Source organism: Myotis daubentonii, chromosome 5 (genome assembly GCF_963259705.1).
Source record: "Myotis daubentonii chromosome 5, mMyoDau2.1, whole genome shotgun sequence".
Lineage (NCBI taxonomy): Eukaryota > Metazoa > Chordata > Mammalia > Chiroptera > Vespertilionidae > Myotis > Myotis daubentonii.
This window is the reverse complement of record NC_081844.1, coordinates 86,892,177-86,912,435: the sequence shown is the minus strand read 5'-3', so window position 1 is coordinate 86,912,435 and position 20,259 is coordinate 86,892,177. Positions and strand designations below refer to the sequence as shown.

The 20,259-nt window shown below is 40.7% G+C and overlaps 1 protein-coding gene across 2 annotated transcripts in view; it reads left to right on the top strand.

The window, feature by feature from the left end:
- PRELID2 (PRELI domain containing 2) overlaps positions 1–20,259 on the top strand; it is a 62,854-nt gene that overhangs the window by 24,594 nt on the left and 18,001 nt on the right. The window contains exons 5-6 of one of the 2 annotated variants that reach the window (XM_059698763.1): positions 5,809–5,914; positions 19,546–19,620. In XM_059698763.1, coding sequence (XP_059554746.1) covers positions 5,809–5,914; positions 19,546–19,605 — 166 coding nt within the window. In that variant the 3' untranslated portion in view covers positions 19,606–19,620. Of the gene's footprint in view, positions 1–5,808; positions 5,915–19,545; positions 19,621–20,259 lie in introns of those variants that run through there. The other variant, XM_059698762.1, reaches the window with a different exon arrangement.

The window sequence follows — 20,259 nt, the reverse complement described above, 5'->3', positions numbered from 1 at the left end:
TCAGATACAAATGAATGAGTGAATGAGCCTCCTCTTTTTTAAAAAAAAAAATATATATTTCTTTATTAATTTCAGAGAGGAAGGGAGAAGGGGAGAGAGAGAGAGAGAGAGAAACATCAATGATGAGAGAGAATCATTGATTGGCTGCCTCCTGCACACCCCACACTGGGGATCGAGCCCGCAACCCAGGCATGTGCCCTTGGCCTGAACCGAACCTGGGACCCTTCAGTCCGCAGGCTGATGCCCTATCCACTGGGCCAAGCCGGCTAGGGCGAGCCTCCTCTTTTTACATAATTGTCCGGTTACTGTGGGGCTTATCTCTCAGCCAGGTGAAGGCTGTCCCCTACTGACTTCAGCAGGTGGGACTCTTAAGACATTTGGTTCAATTCCCCTGACATAAGTACTGAGATGTACTATCACTTTCTCCCCTTCTTTTGCTTCTTCCCTTCTTTTCCCCTACCCTCTCTTCTTGCTCCATCCTTGTGTTCCTAATGCATTATTGATTTTCTACCATATGCTAGTCATTGCAGTTGGCATTGATGCAGTGATGAAGAAAAAATACAGGTACAACCATTCAGAAAAACATTTGGCATAAATCTATTAAAATAGAAAGTGTGCCTGTCCTGTGGCCAAGATATTTAATTGCTAGATACTCTAGAGCAGTGGTTCTCAGCCTTCCTAATGCCGCGACCCTTTAATACAGTTCCTCATGTTGTGGTGACCCCCAACCATAAAATTATTTTCGTTGCTACTTCATAACTAATTTTGCTACTGTTATGAATCATAATGTAAATATCTGATATGCAGGATGTATTTTTGTTACAAATTGAACATAATTAAAGCATAGTGATTAATCACAAAAACAATATGTAATTATATATGTGTTTTCTGATGGTCTTAGGCAACCCCTGTGAAAGGGTCGTTTGACCCCCAAAGGGGTCGTGACCCACAGGTTGAGAACCACTGCTCTAGAGACTCTTGTGCACATATATACCTGGATGTATTATGCATATTTTCATTATAGCACCGTTGATAATAGCTCCAAACTGGGCCCATTCTAAATGTCCATCTTCAGTAGAGTGGATATGTAATTTGGAGAATTTTCAAACAATAGAACACTATGCAGCAATGAGAATGAATAAACAATAGCTACATGCAATAATATTAGTCTCAGCTGAGGACATGGGCTTTATTCTCTGCCTTAGTAAACAGCCAGGGATGACATCAGTGTGTGTGTAGGACACTGACTCTGAGCAGTGTGGGTGGTAGAGTTCCTAATGGAGACAGGGACCCCATTGGGAGGCAGTATGGGGGTTCTGGGGAGAGAAAGCCATCAGGTAATTAATGAGACTTTAACTGAAGAATAAGCCAGAAGTTCGCATAGTCCTGTGTGGAAAATGGTTCTTGGTAGCACAGAGCCTTTAAAGAATAATTTTTATTTATATAAAAATGATAATCAGGGTCTTATTCTATATAATAAAAGGGTAATATGCAAATTGACCCTAACAGCAGAATGACCACTGGACTAGTCACTGTGAGGCACACTGATGATCACCTCTTGGTCTCTTTCCCTGGCCGGCAGGCTCTGATCTCCTGATGGTGGATGAGGAACTGGGGGTGGGTGGCAGGGGATGCAGGTAGCACCAGGCCAAGGCCCCTGTCCCGCCAGTCACACCACACATAGAGGGTGACCTGTGGCAGGGGTGGAGCCGGTGAGATGGTGGGAACAGCCAACCTTTCGGTCCCTTCCCCCAGCCATCAGGCATCGATCACCTGATAGCGAACAGGGAACCGGGGGTGAGTGGTGGTGGGGAGTGGGGCCGGCTGTGGGCAGCCAGGGAAGATGGCCATGACCGCAGGCCAGGTCTAGGGACTGTACCTGTGTACGAATTTCGTATGCCGGGCCTCTAGTTATTAATATTTTTGGTGATTGGCAAATAATACATATTTATTATAGAAAATTAGTAAGAAGAACAAAGTAAATAATGCCTATAATTCACCCATAAATTTTCTTGTTAATATTTTAGTTGTCCATTTGTTGAAACTCAGCCATTAGCAGTCACAAGGGAGAGAATGACATTGACTGTTGAGAGATGTTAGAAAGAAAACAAACACAACCTGTCAATTGATTGCATGGATTGATTGGAAAAAGAACCATATAACATGTTGCTGAGATTTCTAAGGTCGTAGACTAGGAGTATGCTTGTGTCATTAACTGAGGTATGAGCAGGACTGGAGTTTTGAAGTTTCAGTAGAAAATAAATGTGCATGACATCAAGTTATATGACCTTGGGCAAGTTCTTTAGCTTCTCGTTACCATAGTTTTCTCAGTAAGAGATAGAACAAATTTTAGAGTAACAACCTTAGAAGGTAATATAATGTCTGATAGAAAATATACACTGTTACTATGCATTTTTTTGAAGAGTTGGTGTGACCTAGGTATATTATATCATAAAGGAGATGCAGTCCTTTCTTTAGGCTTGCAAGATAAAAGACAGGTATAAGAAAACTAGAATCTCCCATGTCTCTTTAAGGAAACAGAACAGGGCAAGCTTGGGCGTGGGAGAAAGTCTTAGGGCAAAAGGCACAAAGAGCTAAGGGTGCATAGTGTGGGAAAAGGGAAGCCCTCAGGTGATTAATGAGACTTTAAGTGAAGGATAAACCAGAAGTTAGCATACTCCTGTGTTGAAAATGGTTCTTGGTAGCACATAGCCTTTAAAGAATTATTTTATTTTATTTTTTAAAGAATAATTTTTATATAAAAATGATCATCAGGGCCTAGCTGTCCATTTGTTCGTGCATTCATCAATCTATTCATCCCTCCTCCTCCTCCTCCTCCTCCTCCTCCTCCTCCTCCTCCTCCTCCTCCTCCTCCTCTTCTTCCTCCTCCTGCCTCAAAAAGGGCTGAAATTAAACTGTATATTGTTGTGCAACCTGCACAGGAACTTACATAGAGGTTTCTCTAACATGAGGGATTTAGGTTAGCTCTGTGTAGTAAGAAGCAAATACAGTATCTGATGTGCTTTGTCAGTGAGTTATTTAGGGAAAGTGCAACGTTTTCTTCTCTGGCAATCTTGAAATATAATGGAATAAACTCGTTGATGGCAAGGGCAGGACCCCGCTTCACTGTCCTGTTATTGTCCCATATGTGGGAAAACCCTGAGCATGCTTTTCTGAGCACGCACTTCTAAAATAGGTGAAAAGAAATATCGCTTAGAATATGATGTGAGACACTTTTATTAATCCCTCACCTATAATTGCCTTGAGGACTGAAGAGTGCATCTATCCCAAGAGGGTAAGACTGCTTAACATTTCATTTTTAAATATTAAAATCACTGTTAAATTCTACTCTGACTAATCAGGAATAAAGACAGGAAAGATTAGTGTCACATGAGCAAATCATTTTAAATAGGCTTAAATCTAAGAGGTGGAAGCTGCTTCGCCTAGCTTATAACTATTTGCCTAGACCATTTATATTGGATTGGCTAGAATAACTCGTGTGTGTGTGTGTGTGTGTGTGTGTGTGTGTGTGTGTGTGTGAGAGAGAGAGAGAGAGAGAGAGAGAGAATCAAAGTCAAAGAGAGAGGAGACAGAGTGTTCTGAAGGCTTTGTTCTCTGTGTGTATGATCTAAATGTAGAGTCTACTAATATAAGAGGATTGGAGAGAAGGTCTAATTAATTATTAGATAACTATTGGGATTGGGGAAAAGGTCTAATTAATTAAGTTAGATAACTATTGTTACCAAAATCACAGCTTTTTGGATCCATAATTTTCTCTGAACATTTTTATTAGTGTCAGTAAATGTGCTTATATATGCAGGCCTGCGCGCGCGCGCGCACACACACACACACACACACACACACACAGAAGGACATGGTTCCTATCTCCTTTCCATAGAAATCTAAGAAGGTAGGGAAATTACTTCCTTTGTAGACTCTTTTTGATTATAAAAAATTTAAATTCATTCATTCAGTCATTAAACAAATGCTCCTTGAACTCATTGAGGTAAGCACTATGCTGAAAATGGGGGAGAGGAGATTGTCCAAAAGCATAAGTAGTGACAAGCCTTTTAGTCAGTGATGCACCGGTAACTGTTCCTCTGTACCTATTACTTGGTAGCCTCAGAGGAGAAGTCCTTGTTGCCTCCAGGATAAAGTTTTACCTCCTCAGCCTGAGCAGACCATTTGCAGTGTGGTCCCCAGTTGTCTTTCTAGCCTCATCTCCTGCCAGCTCCTGTGTCCATCATCTCCAGTCATTCCTACGGGGAGAATTCGATTTCTTTACAATCAAAAAAACTCAACTAACTCTTGGGGCCTTTCAGAAAAGTAGCGAGTCCTTAGCCCTGTTTCTTCTGCCTGAGTCCTAGTGGTTTTCCTGTGGTGAATGCTCTGCCTGCATTGGCTGATGGGACACTCACTCGCTGGTGTCTGTCTGCAGATTGTGGTGCTGTAATAAGCCGTCATGCCTGCCTTTGTTCCTAGCAGCCTCCCAGCGTCCCAAACGTAAGGGGACTGCCTTCCCCTTCAGCCTTCTCAATAGGTGGGACAGAAAAAAGTTCTTGGGCAGCCGCCATGTAAAACCAGTGTTGGGCGTACCTTTTGTTCTTCTTTCTTTCTCCCAGTGGAGCAGCCAGGAGTTGGGAGTTTTCTCCTGATGGTGTGCGCTGTGCTGGGTGGATGGGGGCCATGGTAGGTAAATGCAACCAACTTTCTTATTCACTCTGATGCAGTTCTGCGTGGCTTGGCAATCACAGGGCAGGTGCTGGAACCTCTTCACTGGTTTGTGGAACTTTTACAAAGGCAATTGGATCCTTCTATTGTTGTTCAGTCAGTGTCTCCAAGGAGGAGCGAGGGCCTGCGGCTTTCCATTCTGCCATCCTTCTGACATCATTGTGAAGTGTGATCCACATCTCTGCTTTATGAATTGGAGATAATTAATATTGGTAGAATTTAAATAGGGTAAGAAGTCATTCCAGGCTTCGGACTTTCCCGTCTGTCTGTTTCTCTTTAGTAATGGGGCTAACGTTTAATGAATGCTCATTGCAAGTCAGCAGCTGTTCATGTTCCCGTTATGTGCATGAGCTTATCTACTTCTCATAGTAGTTGGAAGAGACTAGGATTGTTCCCAATTTACTCATGAGGAAACTGAGGTAAGAGAATAAGTAATTTACTCTAGGTCGCACAGCTGATCATTGTCTCAGACTCAATTTTAAAAAGCCATTTTATAGCATGAAATTATTCTACTATTTAGAATTAATAATTTAGAATTAGTTAAATTTATTTATTGTGGGTCAAGTAGAGCAACTTTTTAAAGATTGACTATCCTATCATGGAATTATTGACTAGGCGTGACTACAAATCCTGTGTTCTGCAGTTGTTAGAATAATGCACCCATACATTTTCACGTCTTCCCACCTTATTGAGATGCAGCTGACATATAACATTAAGTTTAAGATGTACAATGTAATGATTTGATATATGTGCATAATGCAAAGTGATTATGGCAATGAGGTTAGTTAAGGTTCCATCACCTCCCATAGTTTACTTTTTTTTGTGTGTGCTGAGAACTTTTAAAATCTACTCTCCTAGCAACTTGAAACAAGTATTCTCTAGTTTGAATAAGACCATTGCTTCTGTTATATAATTTGTAAGTCTCTAATGAAACCTTTTGTTGTAACAGGCAATTATTGAATTACTATGGATATAATTTTGTGGTGATTATAAGTGGTAATTAGGCTTTGGAAATCCCTGTGGTTTAAATATCTGAATGTAGAATGACATCAAAGATTATATTTTTGTTTTTTGCAGGACAGAGTTCGTTCAAAGAGGCAGGATTTCAATCACAGGGGCTGGCTTTCTCAACTGCATTTTGGAAACTTTTGCCAGCACATTCTTAAGACAGGGAGCCCAAAAGGTAAGCCTGTTTCCATTTGGAACCGACATTAATAATTTTTAGAAACCATAAATATTCCCATTGGACTCTTGAATAAAGCTCCATATACATACATATGAAGAACAAAATACAGTTCATAAACAAATATATGCCAAAATAATCACCCTCACTAATCCTATATAACAAAAGCCTAGTATGCTATAAGTGTCCAACCATTTGACAGTTCAACCAGTCACTATGATGAGCACTAACCACCAGGGACAGACACTCTGACCGGTAGTTTAGCTTGCTGCTGGAGTCTGGCTGAGTGGGATTGGGCAAAATGGGCTGGACACACCTTGGAGCCCTCCCACATTCCCTCCCTGGCCCCAATCATGCACCAGTGGGGTCCCTTGGCCCGCCCTGCACCCTCTCGCAATCCGGGACCCCTCAGGGGATGTCGGAGAGCTGGTTTCAGCCCGATGCCCACAGGCCAGGCCGAGGGACCCCACCAGTGCACAAATCCGTGCACTGGGCCTCTAGTTATTATCTAAACACAAATCAAAGGAAAACTAAAATACTATTTGTTCCCCATTAAATTAAAAATATACCAATGAAGAGTATGTGATGATATGGAGAATACTTGCAGTCTAATTAAGAGAAATAATCAGAAAGAATAATTATATTTATTGTATATACAATATGATGACAGCTATTTAATTAAAAAGATAATAACTAATATTTATTGAGTGCTTACTGTGTGCTACTCACTGTAAAAGAGAATTTTTACTTATCTTATTTATTCCTTACAAACCTTTGAGAAAGCTGTAATTTTGTCCTGATATTAGGGATGAAGAAGACATAGAAATCCAGAGCTCCTGGCTGTTCATTACTGTGGTTTTCAGACTCCATAACTGGGGAGCTTAAGCTTCAGGAAGGTGATTCAGAGGCCAACTTGGCGTTTAAGGTTCTAATGTACCCTGTTTTAAGTAGAGCAATTTAGTCTTTAGTCCAATATGGTGTATCACATGAGATTCACATATCCTGTGTTCTTGCCTAGGGCAAAGTCTAACTCTTATGCATCTTCATATGCCTATTGCAGGTGTTCTGCAGTGGTTTGAATTATTTAATATTTATTTTATTTATAGTGTGTTATTTATGATATTATTATTGTTGTTTTTAATTGTAATTATGAGCATAATCACTTATTCCCAGGATTTACTCAGGACTTGTGCATATGTTACCTAGTAGGCAGGTTTACTGGCTGGTCTAAGGACTATTGTTATGACCCCCAGAGATATTCTGGACAATGCACCTTTGTGTTTAGTTTGCAAGCCTAGGTTCAAGAATGAGCCTGAACCATGATGTGTTAGTCTGGAAGACTGAGAGGGATGAGTGAGTGTTTGGTGCTGAGCTGTATCCCTAGACATCCTGGCCCAGATTAGCACGTGTCCAGACTGGCCCAGCCTGTTTCAACCTGGGTATGAAGAGGGTAGTTGAGCTTCTGGAAGGTCTGACCAATACTCATTCAGAAATTATTGCGGGTTTTTCTGCTGTATTGCAAAATATGCATTTGCAAAAAAGCCACATGTTCCACAGAATTACACTCTTAAAAATAATAAGTCTGATGAAAAAAATAATTTTGGTGTCATGTCCCTGCTTGAGTTGATTTCTTGTATGTTGTTTAGGTCAGGAATGGCAAGCTTTTTCTGTAAAAAGTCAGATGAAGTTAGACTTTGTGGGCTAAGAGGAAAAATTGAGCTATTTTGTAGGAATTTTATAACAAGAGAGAAACCAATTTACAAACATTTTATTAAAAATATAATAACAGCAATGGAGTATACTTTTTTTGGTAATATAGGTCTACTAAGAATATAATTATTACAAGAATGGAATTATATATATATATATATATGTGTGTGTATGTGTGTGTGTGTGTGTGTGTGTGTGTGTGTATATATATATTATATTTTGGCGGGGAGATAACATTTAGCTGATCTGGAATAAAAAATTAGTTTTTCCTACTATCAAATTGGTTGTAAATGTTTATTTGTAAAGACCGTTCTTATCTTGTGAACCCTACAAACACAGGTAATGGGCTGGATTTAGCTTGTGGACTATCATGGACTATAGTTTGCCAATCCTTGCTTTGGATAAATAAATATTGTTTGATTAATCCAAATGGGTCTGTATTTGATCTGTCCATCATTCTGAACCTAGTAATTATTTAGGCAGACAGTGGTTGTACATTTTGATCCTGTGAGATACATAAAGTAGGCGTTATTATTTTCATTTTATTGATGAGCAATGTCTTGAAGAGATAAGTGCACCCAATATGTGCATGGCTGCTTGCCTGCCTTCCTTCCTTTTACAAGTACATATTGAATACCTGCTTTGTGCTAAGCACTGTGTTACGTGTGGGCTAAATGGATCTCCTTAAGATCATAGGTCTAGCAGGGGGTGGAGTCTGGACTCAAATCCCCATCTTTTATCAATAAGTCTTACCCTTTGCCACTTTATCAGAAGTGCCAAAGTGTAGGCTTTAGAGGAGTGGGGAATACCTGCAGTCCCACAGGTTTCTGGCCTCACAGTACGTTTTATGCTCTTGATAGCAGAGGGGGATTTTATTAACCTTAGTTCCAATTCCCTCCAACACGTAGTACCACGGACAGCGCCCTGTACATTTCCATGGAAATGAGTAGTTCCAGTTGGTTTCCGGTGACTACTGTCTGGAAATAATCAGGGGACACCAATTTTAAAGTGAGGAAGCCAAGTGATTCCTCTGTAATCTCACTCATTATGCTCAGAAGTATGACTATATTCTTTTCTGCCAGCTTTTGCCTTTTCCAAGTTTTTTTTTTTTTTTTAAGAAGCCTCGTTTAATTAGATAGCTTTTCAAGTGTAGGAGCCACTCATGCCTGAGTGTCTTTTACCTTTTATTCAAGTGGTGATATTTTCCGGTGTCAGCCTGATTTCCCGATAAAGCCTTCACAGTTGAGCCTGCATAAGTGGCTTCTGCGGAGGTTACCATGAATATTTCAGGTGACTTTATTTTCACTGTAGAACTTTATCCCTAAGGCTGTTGAGTGGTGGTAAAGGTGGGATCTGATATCTTTTTTTCCCCCCAGAAAGAGCAAAGCTAGACACTCAGAGTGTTCATATCTCTGTTTGTAAGGTAAAAGCCAGCCCTGGACACAGACCCCTAAGCCAAGGTCACTTGTGTTTCTGTGCCTCTGGGGGCTTGTTGGTTGCTTTTCTCTTCTCCCTCCTCAGGTGACCTGCCATTCAGGGGCCTTCCTGACACTGATGCTGACTTTCATGCATGATTCAGTCCTCACTGTGCTCTTGGAGTATGAATATGTGGGTAGGAGAATGGGGATTGCCTCTTCGTACTCAGGTCAACAAATGGAAGCAGTTCTGAACTCCCAGCCCAGCAAAGCCCACTGTCTTTGTGATGTAGCTCATGTTGCTTCACCCCTCTGATCCTCTGTTTAGTTGTCCACATGTGGGAATTTTAACTCATTCTCACAGAGAGGTGTGAAAGTCATGCTTGAAAAGTTTCAGTATTGAAGAACATGGGTCAAATATACATAAGGTATTCTTTTTGTTCTTGCAAGTTAAAAAGAATCCTACTCACTCGCTTCTTTTTCATACTTTATTTTTATGATTACATGTTTTGTCTTGCTTTGCTTTTACTCCTCAAATTCATGTGCACACACAATAGATTTTAAACTCAGAAGTCCAGTTTCACAAACACTTTGGGTGTCAGCCGAGGCAGGCATAAGGTTGTCTGACTCCAGAGTGTGCTCTTGGCGACTACACCACGACTGTTGAGTGGTGGTAAAGGTGGGATGTAATGTCTATGCCATATCCGTGGGCTCTGCATTCCAGCTGCTTGTGTGAGGCAAGATGTGTGAGGAGATGTGCGGTGTCCATTAAGGATGGGGGTAGGGCCCACAGAAGCAAGGAGCTCAGTCACCGTGGAAGAACTTACAATTGACCAGAGGAGTGAGGGCCATGATGATGTTACTTGCAAGGGCCCTTGTTTGGCTACAGAGTGACTTCCTTTTGTTCAGAGCCCCCAGACTCCAGAGGCCTAAATGCTGTTGAGGGTGTGTTTAGCTGGCATTTCTGGCATTTTTACTATAATGACATATCCTTTTTCTGATTTTCCATGGATTACGGATGTGTTATGCTTCTTGTTTTGAAAATATCTTTATATTAAGAAAGATTAAAATGTATATTAATTTTTTTATTATGGTAAAATATACATGATATAAAATTCACCATCTTAATCATTTCTAAGTGTACAGTCTAGTGTCACAAAGTATATTCAGTGTTGTGTAACCATCATCACCATCCATCTCCAGAGCTTTTTCATTATTCTAAGCAGAACTCTGTACCCATGCTATATAATAAAAGCCTAATATGCAAATTTACCAAACTGCAGAACGACAAGTCCGGGGGCGGGGGCTGGGGAGTGGGCGGCACCAAGGCGGGTACCAGCAGGCAAAGGGAGGGGACAGTGATGGCGGGGAGCAGTGGCGACTGGGGGTGTCAGAGGGGCGATCAGGGGGAGGGGGTGATAGTGGGGCAGGTCACTCACTGGCCAGCGCTGTCCCGTGATCAGCCCGCGGGTCACCTCCCACAGAGGGAGGCCAGAGTCACCAGTCGGACATCCCCCGAGGGCTCTTGGTCTGCAAGAGGGCACAGGCTGGGCTCAGGGACCACCCCCTCCACCGCCCCCCCGGAGTGTATGAATTTTTGTGCACTGGACCTCTAGTTAAATAATAACTCCCCATTCCTTTCTCCTCCAAGCTCCTGGCAACCATCATTCTATTTTATTTTAATTGTCACACAAGGATTTGTCTTTTTGTTGATTTTAGAGAGAGAGAGAGATCAATGTGAGAGAGAAACACCAATCAGTTGCTTCCTATACACAGCCCTGAGTGGGGATTGAACCTGAAATTGAACCTGCAGCCTTTGGGTGTACAGTATGATACTCCAATCAACTGAGCCACTGGCCAGAGCCACCATTCTACTTTTTGTCTCTATGAATTTGCCTACTCCAGGTACTTCACAAAAGTAGAATCCTACAATATTTGTCCTTCTGTGTCTGGCTTATTTCATTAGCCTCATGTTTTCAAGGTTGATCCATGTCGTACCACGTGCCAGAATTTCCTTTCTTTTCACGTCTGAATAATATTCTATGTGTGTGTATATACCCCATTTTGCTGATCTGCTCATCCATCAACGGACGCTTGGGTTGCTTCCACCTTTTGGCTGTTGTGAATAATGCTGCTGTGAACACAGCATATAGACATCTGTTTACATCTCTGTGTTCAGTTCTTTTGCTGGGTTATATGGTAATTCTGTATTTAAATTTTTTTTGAGCAACTTCTTGAAAGTTTGTTTCCAGGATAGCCATCTATCTTTGCCCATGCCAGCAATGGGACGTACCATGACTGCGTATTTTTCTCAAGGCTGTACAGAAGAGAGTGCTTTACATACTCCACTCCTGGCTGCTGACACTTCTGAGTGTGCCCGACAGCGCCTTTCCCCAGTCTCAGAGGCATTTGTCTTTCTCCTGACTCATCACAGAATCTCTCTCTCTGATTTCATCTTCTGGTGGACAGTTTTAACCCAGGATGGCCAACAGAAGATGGGCCAGAAGTGTTGAAAAAGTGCCACACAAGTAGCACTCTGGGTGCCAAATGTGCATTTTAATATGCCCTGAGATAAGCAAGCACATTCCAGCAGATCAGGGGAAGGGAGGAGATGTGAAGGGGAATAGGTAAGGTGGCAGTCTGGGACACCTGGAAGGCTTCACACACATTTCTGCAGCTCAGGGGAACGGCCAATGACTGGGAAGCCGGGAGGGGAGGAACTAGGCCAGAATCAAGTCTGACCTCAGGGATCCTCGGACGGAGATCAAGACATTTCCTGGGGCAGGCATGGCTCTGTAGGTGCTTCTCAGTTTTGGGAAGGCATTTCTTAGACCTCTTCCTAGGAGCCTTCAAAGACATTTTTTTCCTAATTCCCCTCCCCCATGAACTTTTAATACCGTAGATATATTGATTATCTCCTTATATGCTGTATGATGTCTTTGCTTTATACACAAAAAGTGTTAGATATTTTTCATTTACACAAACAGATTGTCACCTTGTTTCGATATCTCCCCATTGAGAAAGCATACTTTATGCTGCGCTGGGTATAACTATCTTTTGGAGTTTTGGCCTCCATTTTTCCAACTCAAAACAAAACATTCACCCTCCACCCTCCTAACCCCCCCCCAAAAAATTCCAAACCAAAGTCAAAACTTTTAGGTGAACTCTGTGTGGTTCTTGCAAGTCCCATGTTTTACTTTTCTGGGAATGGCTCAAGAGATACCATGGGTTAGATACAGAGAACAGACTGATGGCTGCCAGAGGAAGGTAGGTTGGGGAACTGCATGAAAAAGGTGAAGAGATTGAGAAGTACAGATTGGTAGTTACAAAATAGTAAAGTATAGTGTAGGAAATATAGTCAATAATATTGTAATCGCTATGTATGGTGTCAGCTGGGTACTGGAAATATCGGGGAGCACTTTGTAGTATATGATTGTCTGACCACTGTGCTGTACACCCGAAACTAATACAAAATAATATTGGATATCAACTGTAATTGAAAAAATTTTAGAAACTTTAAAAACGATATATCCTGGGGGTTAACCTCGTCATGAAGTGTCATTTTTCACCCCCTTGTCTGAGTAATTAGAGCCGGCTACAAACCCTGGAAAATGCACACCTCTCACTATGCACTCGCATAGAGGCTTGTTTCTTTCTTTCTTTCTTTTTTTTTTGAAGTTTGGGAAATGCATTTTCAACGTGTGATAAAATCATTTGTTATTTCAGCCACTCTCCTGGCAAAGCCCCATTATTAGTTCCGTCATTATTCTTATTGTGTTGATCGGGAGGATGAAGCAGAGAAAGATTGAATGCAACAGCAGGAGAAATATTTGTCACTGAAGCAATGCAGGCAAGTCAAACAATAGGAACTTCGCCTTTGAAGAAGGTCTGGTCTAGACAGGCTATAGCTGAAGAGATTTGAACATGCTTCCTTGGGGCGTGTGCTTATTTGAGCCTTACAAAAATCTATTTTAGTAGTGTCAGGTAACTCCCTGAGCCTGCACATACTTGTATATATATGTATATGTCTATACAAGGGCATAAGTATGAGGAGGCAGGGATCACTGGGCACTATGTCAGAACTGCCTGCCATGCTGACCTGAGCCAATTGTGTATACTGAGTTGTATACACAAGTGTTCAGTTCTTTTTGGTCCATATTGCGAATTGATGATCATTTGAGGTTGATGAGGGTCAGCTGCAACACACACAGACATTTCATTAATCATTTTTTTTCCAAGTTGGCATGAAATAGCTTATCTGTTGTGTAAGTTCTGTTAAGTCTCTGCCCTTTTGGGTACTCTGACCATGAACCGCATGAACTGTTCTCTGAAGCTAGAGCTGACAGTATTCCAAAGACAAGATTCAGAGGCTGTTTTACAGATAGCATCAGGCAGCCAGAATCTTCTGACCCAGTGGCTGGCCCCAGGACCATTTAGACATGTGGCATTATAGGTGGCATGCCTGAAGTTCGAGGGTGAAGGGCTTGCTAGAGTCTTACAGTCTGATTTTGCAAGGATGGGTGTGTCTCTAGAATTTAGAGCTAATCCCCATATCTTAAGTCACACTAATTAAATTAATGAGAGTCCATTTCTAACATTCATTATGCTGGTTAGCAAGCCTCTCATTTTACCAGTGAAATTTCACAGTTTTAACATTCCTTATGCTAATTATCAGAATCTCTGGTGTTGTCATGGATAAAGTTAACTGAAGTTTCTTGAGAGTGAGGTGGTTCATTAGAATGCTCAGAGCCAACCCGTGAAGTGTGTAGCCTGCATCAGGGCAACTGACTAACTGCTGTAAACTTGAACTAACACATGAAGCATAACGTTATACTGCATGTGCTGAAATGTTTTGAAGCCAATTATAGACATCCTGATACTCACATACCAACTCCTGAACTAAAAGCCTAGTATGTTCTACCTTTAGAAAGATTATTTAGTATGAAACAAGGTTTTGATTGTGTATTTAACATAAAGATTAAATGTGAAATTTTAGAGCTGGTCCCTTTGGTCCATGATCTGGTTTTCACATATCCCAGGTATTACACTTCCTATCAAGGACTTTCAATTTTCTCATCTGTAAAATGGAGTGATAAAGTCCTACTTCACAGGGTTATTTTAAGGATTAAGTGAGGATACATGTATGAAACATGCCTGGTGCATAGAAGAACTCTAGTGATTATTAGCATTTAGAGTTCTCTGATAAAAAGTATATTTTTATAAGAGCCTTATTAGTACTGATACAAACAATTTAGATAGTATCAGTATACGTCAAGTTTACATTGTTTCTTTTAAAAAATTTTTTTAAAATAATTTTTTAAAATCCACAGCTATAATACTCAGTGTATTCACATTTTAACATTTTGGTATAACCTTCCATGTGTCTATGTATATTTTCATATGTATGTATATGTACATTTTTTTTAATAACAAAGTTGGATCATTCTGTTCATTTAGCCCGACTTTGTCATTTATGGACATATTGTGCACATTGTCCTGTTCATTACATGTTCCTTGAAAACATACTTTTTGATACCTTCATAATATTCCATTGTCATAACAGTTCCTATTGTTGATGTCTATGTTTTTTACTATTATAAATAATATGATAAATCTGTGACTATAAATACTTGTGTATATTTCTGGTAGCTTCCTAGATTAAAACACATTTTTAAGATCTTTGATACATGTCACCAGAGTTTCTTCTCAAAAGAATTCTGCCAATTTATAGCTTCCACTGGGAGCTTACTGTGGGTACTATCAGTTTTCTTGCTATATGACTTGAATGAATGACTTGCCCTCTTAGAATTCCCATTTGTTGTCAGGAAATCAGGGCTATTTTACCCTCACAGGATTGCTGTGAAGAAGAAATGAAATGGTTAGCTTCAGTCTACTGATTTCTACTCCATTGACATGAAAAGTTAATGCTTCTGTCATTAAGTAGTTATTTGACCCCAGTTCTCCTCCAAACGATTTTATATATATTTCAGAGAGGAAGAGAGAGATAGAAACATCAATGATGAGAAAGAATCATTGATCAGCTGCCTCCTGCATGTCCACATTGGGGATCGAGCTCACATCCCGGGCATGTGGTCTGACCAGGAATCAAACTGTGAGCTCCTGGTCCATGGGTCAACACAGCCACTGAGCCATGCTGGCCAGGCTCCAAGCTTTTTCACTGTGTTACCTTGGGCTAGTTGTCCTGAGCTTCTCAGGTCCTTGCTGAGAATTGAATGTCTAGTCCATACATGTTCATGGTTGTCACAATCCTAAAAAAGAGTGGATATTTCAACACCCCACAAGTCCAAGATAAAGGAAAAGAGCAAATAAAACTCACTTGAAAGAATAAATCAAAGTCACAATCTGACATAAAAACACCAGTGGAGGATTCTGCCAATTTTATACTGGAGACTTATTTCCTTCCTGGTTATATGAATTCTTCCAAGACTCTCTCCATTGCTTGAACTACTTGAAAAAATGGATGAAGTATGCTCTGTCCCTCCAGGTCCAGCGGGTGGATTTCCCAGCTCTCTATTTACCTCTGTGCATAATACTTTTTAATCCCACTCTTGAGTGCCCAAATAGATTGATTTACTTGATATTTATTCATTAGGTGCTGTGAGGATATTACCAAGAATTCTGATTTTTAACAATTTATTTGTAGATCAGTTAAATAATAGTACCTGTCCTTTTTTTACATATTCTACACCCCGCCCCGCCCCCCCCCCCCCAATCCTCTCAGCTCATCCTGCTGTTACCTCTAGAGTTTTAGTCCCAAGAAATGTAGCCTTTGCAGTGAAAACATCTTGGTAAAACTGAGTATTCTGTTCCTCCCACTGAATTTAAATCCATGCCTTTAGCTTGACTATGAGACTTAGGAATCCAAAATCCCCCAATGGCTCATTTGAATTCATGGGTGTTGTAATGGACTGCTCAGTGGTAAAGCTTTCTGGAATCCCTTAAATCAGCCAAGTAAAATGCGGGGACTTTGCCTCCTATGAAACCAGATGAAACCTGGGAAGTTAAGCTCTTACTCGAAATGACAGAACTGGTTTCCTGAGCACGGTGTCATTATTTGGGTATTGACAGGACATCATGTCTCCACACAGTGCAGTGAGGAGCAAGAGAGTCAGGAATCAGGGGATCACGGCTCTGGCCCTACCTTGGTGACACGCTAATGGACTAGTTGCTCTGAACTTCACTATCATTTTTTGTAAAACTAGGAGATCATTTTCAATTCTGACATTGTATGATTTTTTTTCAGCCTGCCCTCTTTTTCCCCAATGTGTAAATACCAAAATTTTAAAAATTTGTCTAACAAATAGTCTTTAATCCTGCACAAAAATTCAGGAGTTTAAGCTAAGTATGGACCCAAGAGTTTCAGAGATAATTCATGTAACAAGTAGATGGTCAAGGCTTAAGGTGGCAATAAAATATTTAAAAAAAATATATACTTTTATAAAATACTTGTTAGTATGAGGGGGTGGTTAGCATATGGTAAGGTTGTAACAATTTCATTTAAAATCCTATTCTGTGTGGTGACACGTGCCTACTTATTGGCTGCTAACAAGTGACAAAGCTGGAATTCCAGGTGGTTGGCCTCAGAGCCGACCCCCTTAACTGTTGTACACTTTGTCTCCTCGATCTAGAGGACATAATCCTTTCCTCCAAGAAGCTTGGGTGGGGAGATAAGACAAATGCATGACTCGTCTTCATAAGCACAGGTGTACATATGACTTTGAAGTAGACACGTGTCACAACATAGAGAAAATGTCCTTGTCTCCATAATACTTAATTGTGATACTTGCTTTCCTATTGCTCCTCTGTTCTTATAACTAATGGGGTATCTTTGGAAGTTTGGGGGCCATGTTCTCCCCTCAATTCTGGGTAGAATTTCCAACCAGTCTATTACTTTTCTGAGCTTGTTCTCACCCTCTGTTGTGCTAAATTCAAAGACGATGAGAAACTAGGAATTTGTGGCCACCATAAATCTACAGGTAGCGCATATACACCTCTGGCAGACTCAGAATTGAAAACTGAAATAGCTCTGCACAGGCTGCATTGAAATACCAGAAAAATAGAGGCTGCATCTGCAGATTGCGTGGATTAAGTACATTGGAGGCACAAATGTTTTGTGGATCAAATCTGTTGTAGGATTGTGCTTGGATAGAGCTAGGCTCTTTGTGCTAAATTAAGGCTCTTAGTTTGACCAACAAGGCTAGGAAAATGTCATTAAGGCATCTCCGATCAGGGGTTAATGCAGAATTCTGGGAAGAGCAACTTGAATGGCAAAGGCAATTTCATTTCTTAAAGGTACACCCACCAGTTAAAGTTCAGTTGTGTGGTAAGCCCTGCGGCATGCGGATTAAATGCTCTTATAGCTCTCCGAGGTGTCCAGCTGTTCCCCTTGACCAGTCTCCCTGCTTCTTTCTGTGACTTCTGATTCTGTTTCCCCACTCTATTGTGGAATTTCATCTCTTGCTGAAGAACCTCATTGGTTGTGCCCACTTTTTGTGGGACTTGAGGCTCCGGGAAGGTGATGGGGAGGAGGTTGGGAGTCTGCCTGTTAAAGAGAAAGCAGCCCTGTGTCTCATGAACCCAGTTTGCTGGAGTGGTATTTCTTTGTCAGTTTCATCTTTTTAAAAATCCTTTTTACTACCTAGGATTTGACCCTTTATTCCTCACCTAGCATTCTTCCTTAGGTTCTAGCTAATCCATTTTCCTATTTTTCTCTGAATTTCCTTAGTAGAAAAAAATGGTGGCTTTTGGGGAGTTAACTCCTTTCACACAGACACCCAGTTTAAGAAGAACTGAAAGGCTAATGTTTTTCTCGATCAGTGGTCTTTGGTGGGGATGTAGCCTTTGTTACTTGTAAAGACATTAGAACTTGTTCAAGCCCATTGGTTTTCCTATTCTCTGCACTTCTTGATATGTTCAAAATATTTCTTAACTAAAAAACTGCTGCACCCCTCCCCTAACCCCCGCCAAAGATTCTTTCAGTCTTTAAACATAATGTTAAAAATTTATTTAAAATGTTTTTGACTAGGTACTACCTGCACATAATGGTTGAAAATTATATTTCCCAGAGAGCCGGGTGTATTCTTTTGCCCTAGTTCTCTTTGAAACCAGCAGAATACTCTGTACGGATCAGCTCTGTGATGTGAGTCAAGCCATGTAACGTCTGAGTCTCACTCTTCTCATCTGTAAAATGAGGACAGCATTGGAGCTACTACAAGGGAGTACTTGTGAAGAGTAAATGAGTTATATGCAAAAAACACTTAGGGCAGGACTTGGCACACATTCAGCGATCAGTTGTTATTTAAAATGAAAAATGCAAGGAAGTTATAAGCACAAATTTATTTTTCCCATTATGACATTGACATATATTTAGTGGAGTCAATCCAACCTTAGTTTAAATCTCTATGCTATCCCTCCTAGGGTACATACAAACTTAACATCTTTGTAGGTGAAATGTGAATAATAGAGAATTAAAGGAAATAGTGTAAAGAAGTGCTTAAAATACCTTGGCACACAACAAATACTCCATAAATGATAATTACCTTTCCATTATGACTCAAATTGGAATATTTCCTTCTAGGCTTTCATATGCAGATTTTAACCCCTCAGAATTACAGTAAAAGCACAATTTCATGGCCTGCATTTTTCAAGTAATATTTTATTACAAATGCCTTTCATAGTAACTACACAAACTTCAAAGCCAGCATTTTAATGACTGCATAATATTTCATCAAGTAGTTTTATAATAATTGATTTGACCGTTCCTTTAGTATTGCACATTGAAGTTATTTCCAGCTTTTACTATTATAAGTGAGACCATATAAATTATCTTTATAAGTACTTTCAGATTTTGTATCATTCCCTTAGAAAAGGTTCCCTGAAGTACTCTTCTCAGTAGGTATCTATTTTCAACATTCTTTGAATGTGTCCTTTACCTCCCTCATTGAAGGATGAGTTTCTGTGTGGGGCCCACCAGCTGATCCTCAATATGTAGCACATAGTCAGTGATCAATAAATATTGAATTAGTGAGCAAATGTATATAATGTATTATTTTCCAAAAATGGTGGACCTTCGTGTTTTCATTTTATTATCTTAATATTTGTCTTAAAAGCAGAGAAATGCTTTATCCATTGGGGTAGTAGGAAAGGTAACAATAACAAGTAATGTTTACTGAGCGTGTTCTATGCCTCAGACAACATCCTTAGTACATGACATGCATTACCTGCTCTAATCTGCTCCACAATTATCTGGGTAAGTAATTTTTTATAAGCCTTGGAGTTTTTATCGAAGAGAAGAATTTTATTCAATTGTTTAACATTCAAGCATTCTATAGAGGGAGGTGAGTTGACTTGCCCAAGGTCATGCAGGTGGGGAGTGCTGGCACCAGATTCACACCAGGCCTTCAGAGCCTTAGCCTGAGGCTTGATGACTAAGCATCCCCCCCACCCCCCTTTTTTTTCCCAGCAGCAAATGTCTTTACACTGTAGTCTTATAGGTTATTTCCCAGGGAGCCTGAACTTGCTGGGCAAATTCCAAACAAGGTGTGAACCACCGAAGGACCTGGCCTCAGTCTCAGAGCAACAGCAGAATTGCTGCCACGCTGGGTATTGAAAAGGAAGCTCACCTTCGCAGGTCCACAAGTGAAGGATGTGTGAATGTATTTTTTTTATAAGCCTTGGAGTTTTTATCGAAGGGAAGAATTTTATTCAGTTGTTTAACATTCAAGCAGCTGGTAGATTTAGAACATTGTCCATGTGGGTGTCATTAATCCGAGTAAGAGGATCTGGGACCAGGCAACACAAAGGATGTGATCCTGGGATTCACCAGTGATGCTTCCTGTTTAGTTAGCAACTATCTCTGTTGCTGATGACCCCTGTGACCCAGAGAAAGCCTATTTACCCGGCTGGGCTCAGGGTTGTCAAACAGAGGTATTAGTGGCCCTTAGAGGTGATGCAAAGAACAGGTCAGATATGCTTTGTGAAATATGGACAAGCACAAGGTGACATGAACAAGCAGGGGCTGACATTTCCTTTAAGTCAGCGATCGCCAACTGAGAGGGGGTGCCTTATGGTGAGAGTCCCATTGTGAGGGGCCCCTAGGCAGATCTAGGTCCATACAGAAGTCAGTAGCCACATTTCAGGCTACTGGGAGAAGAGGAAGTCATGGTTAACCAAAGCCTGTCATGTGTCAGTAGCTTTATG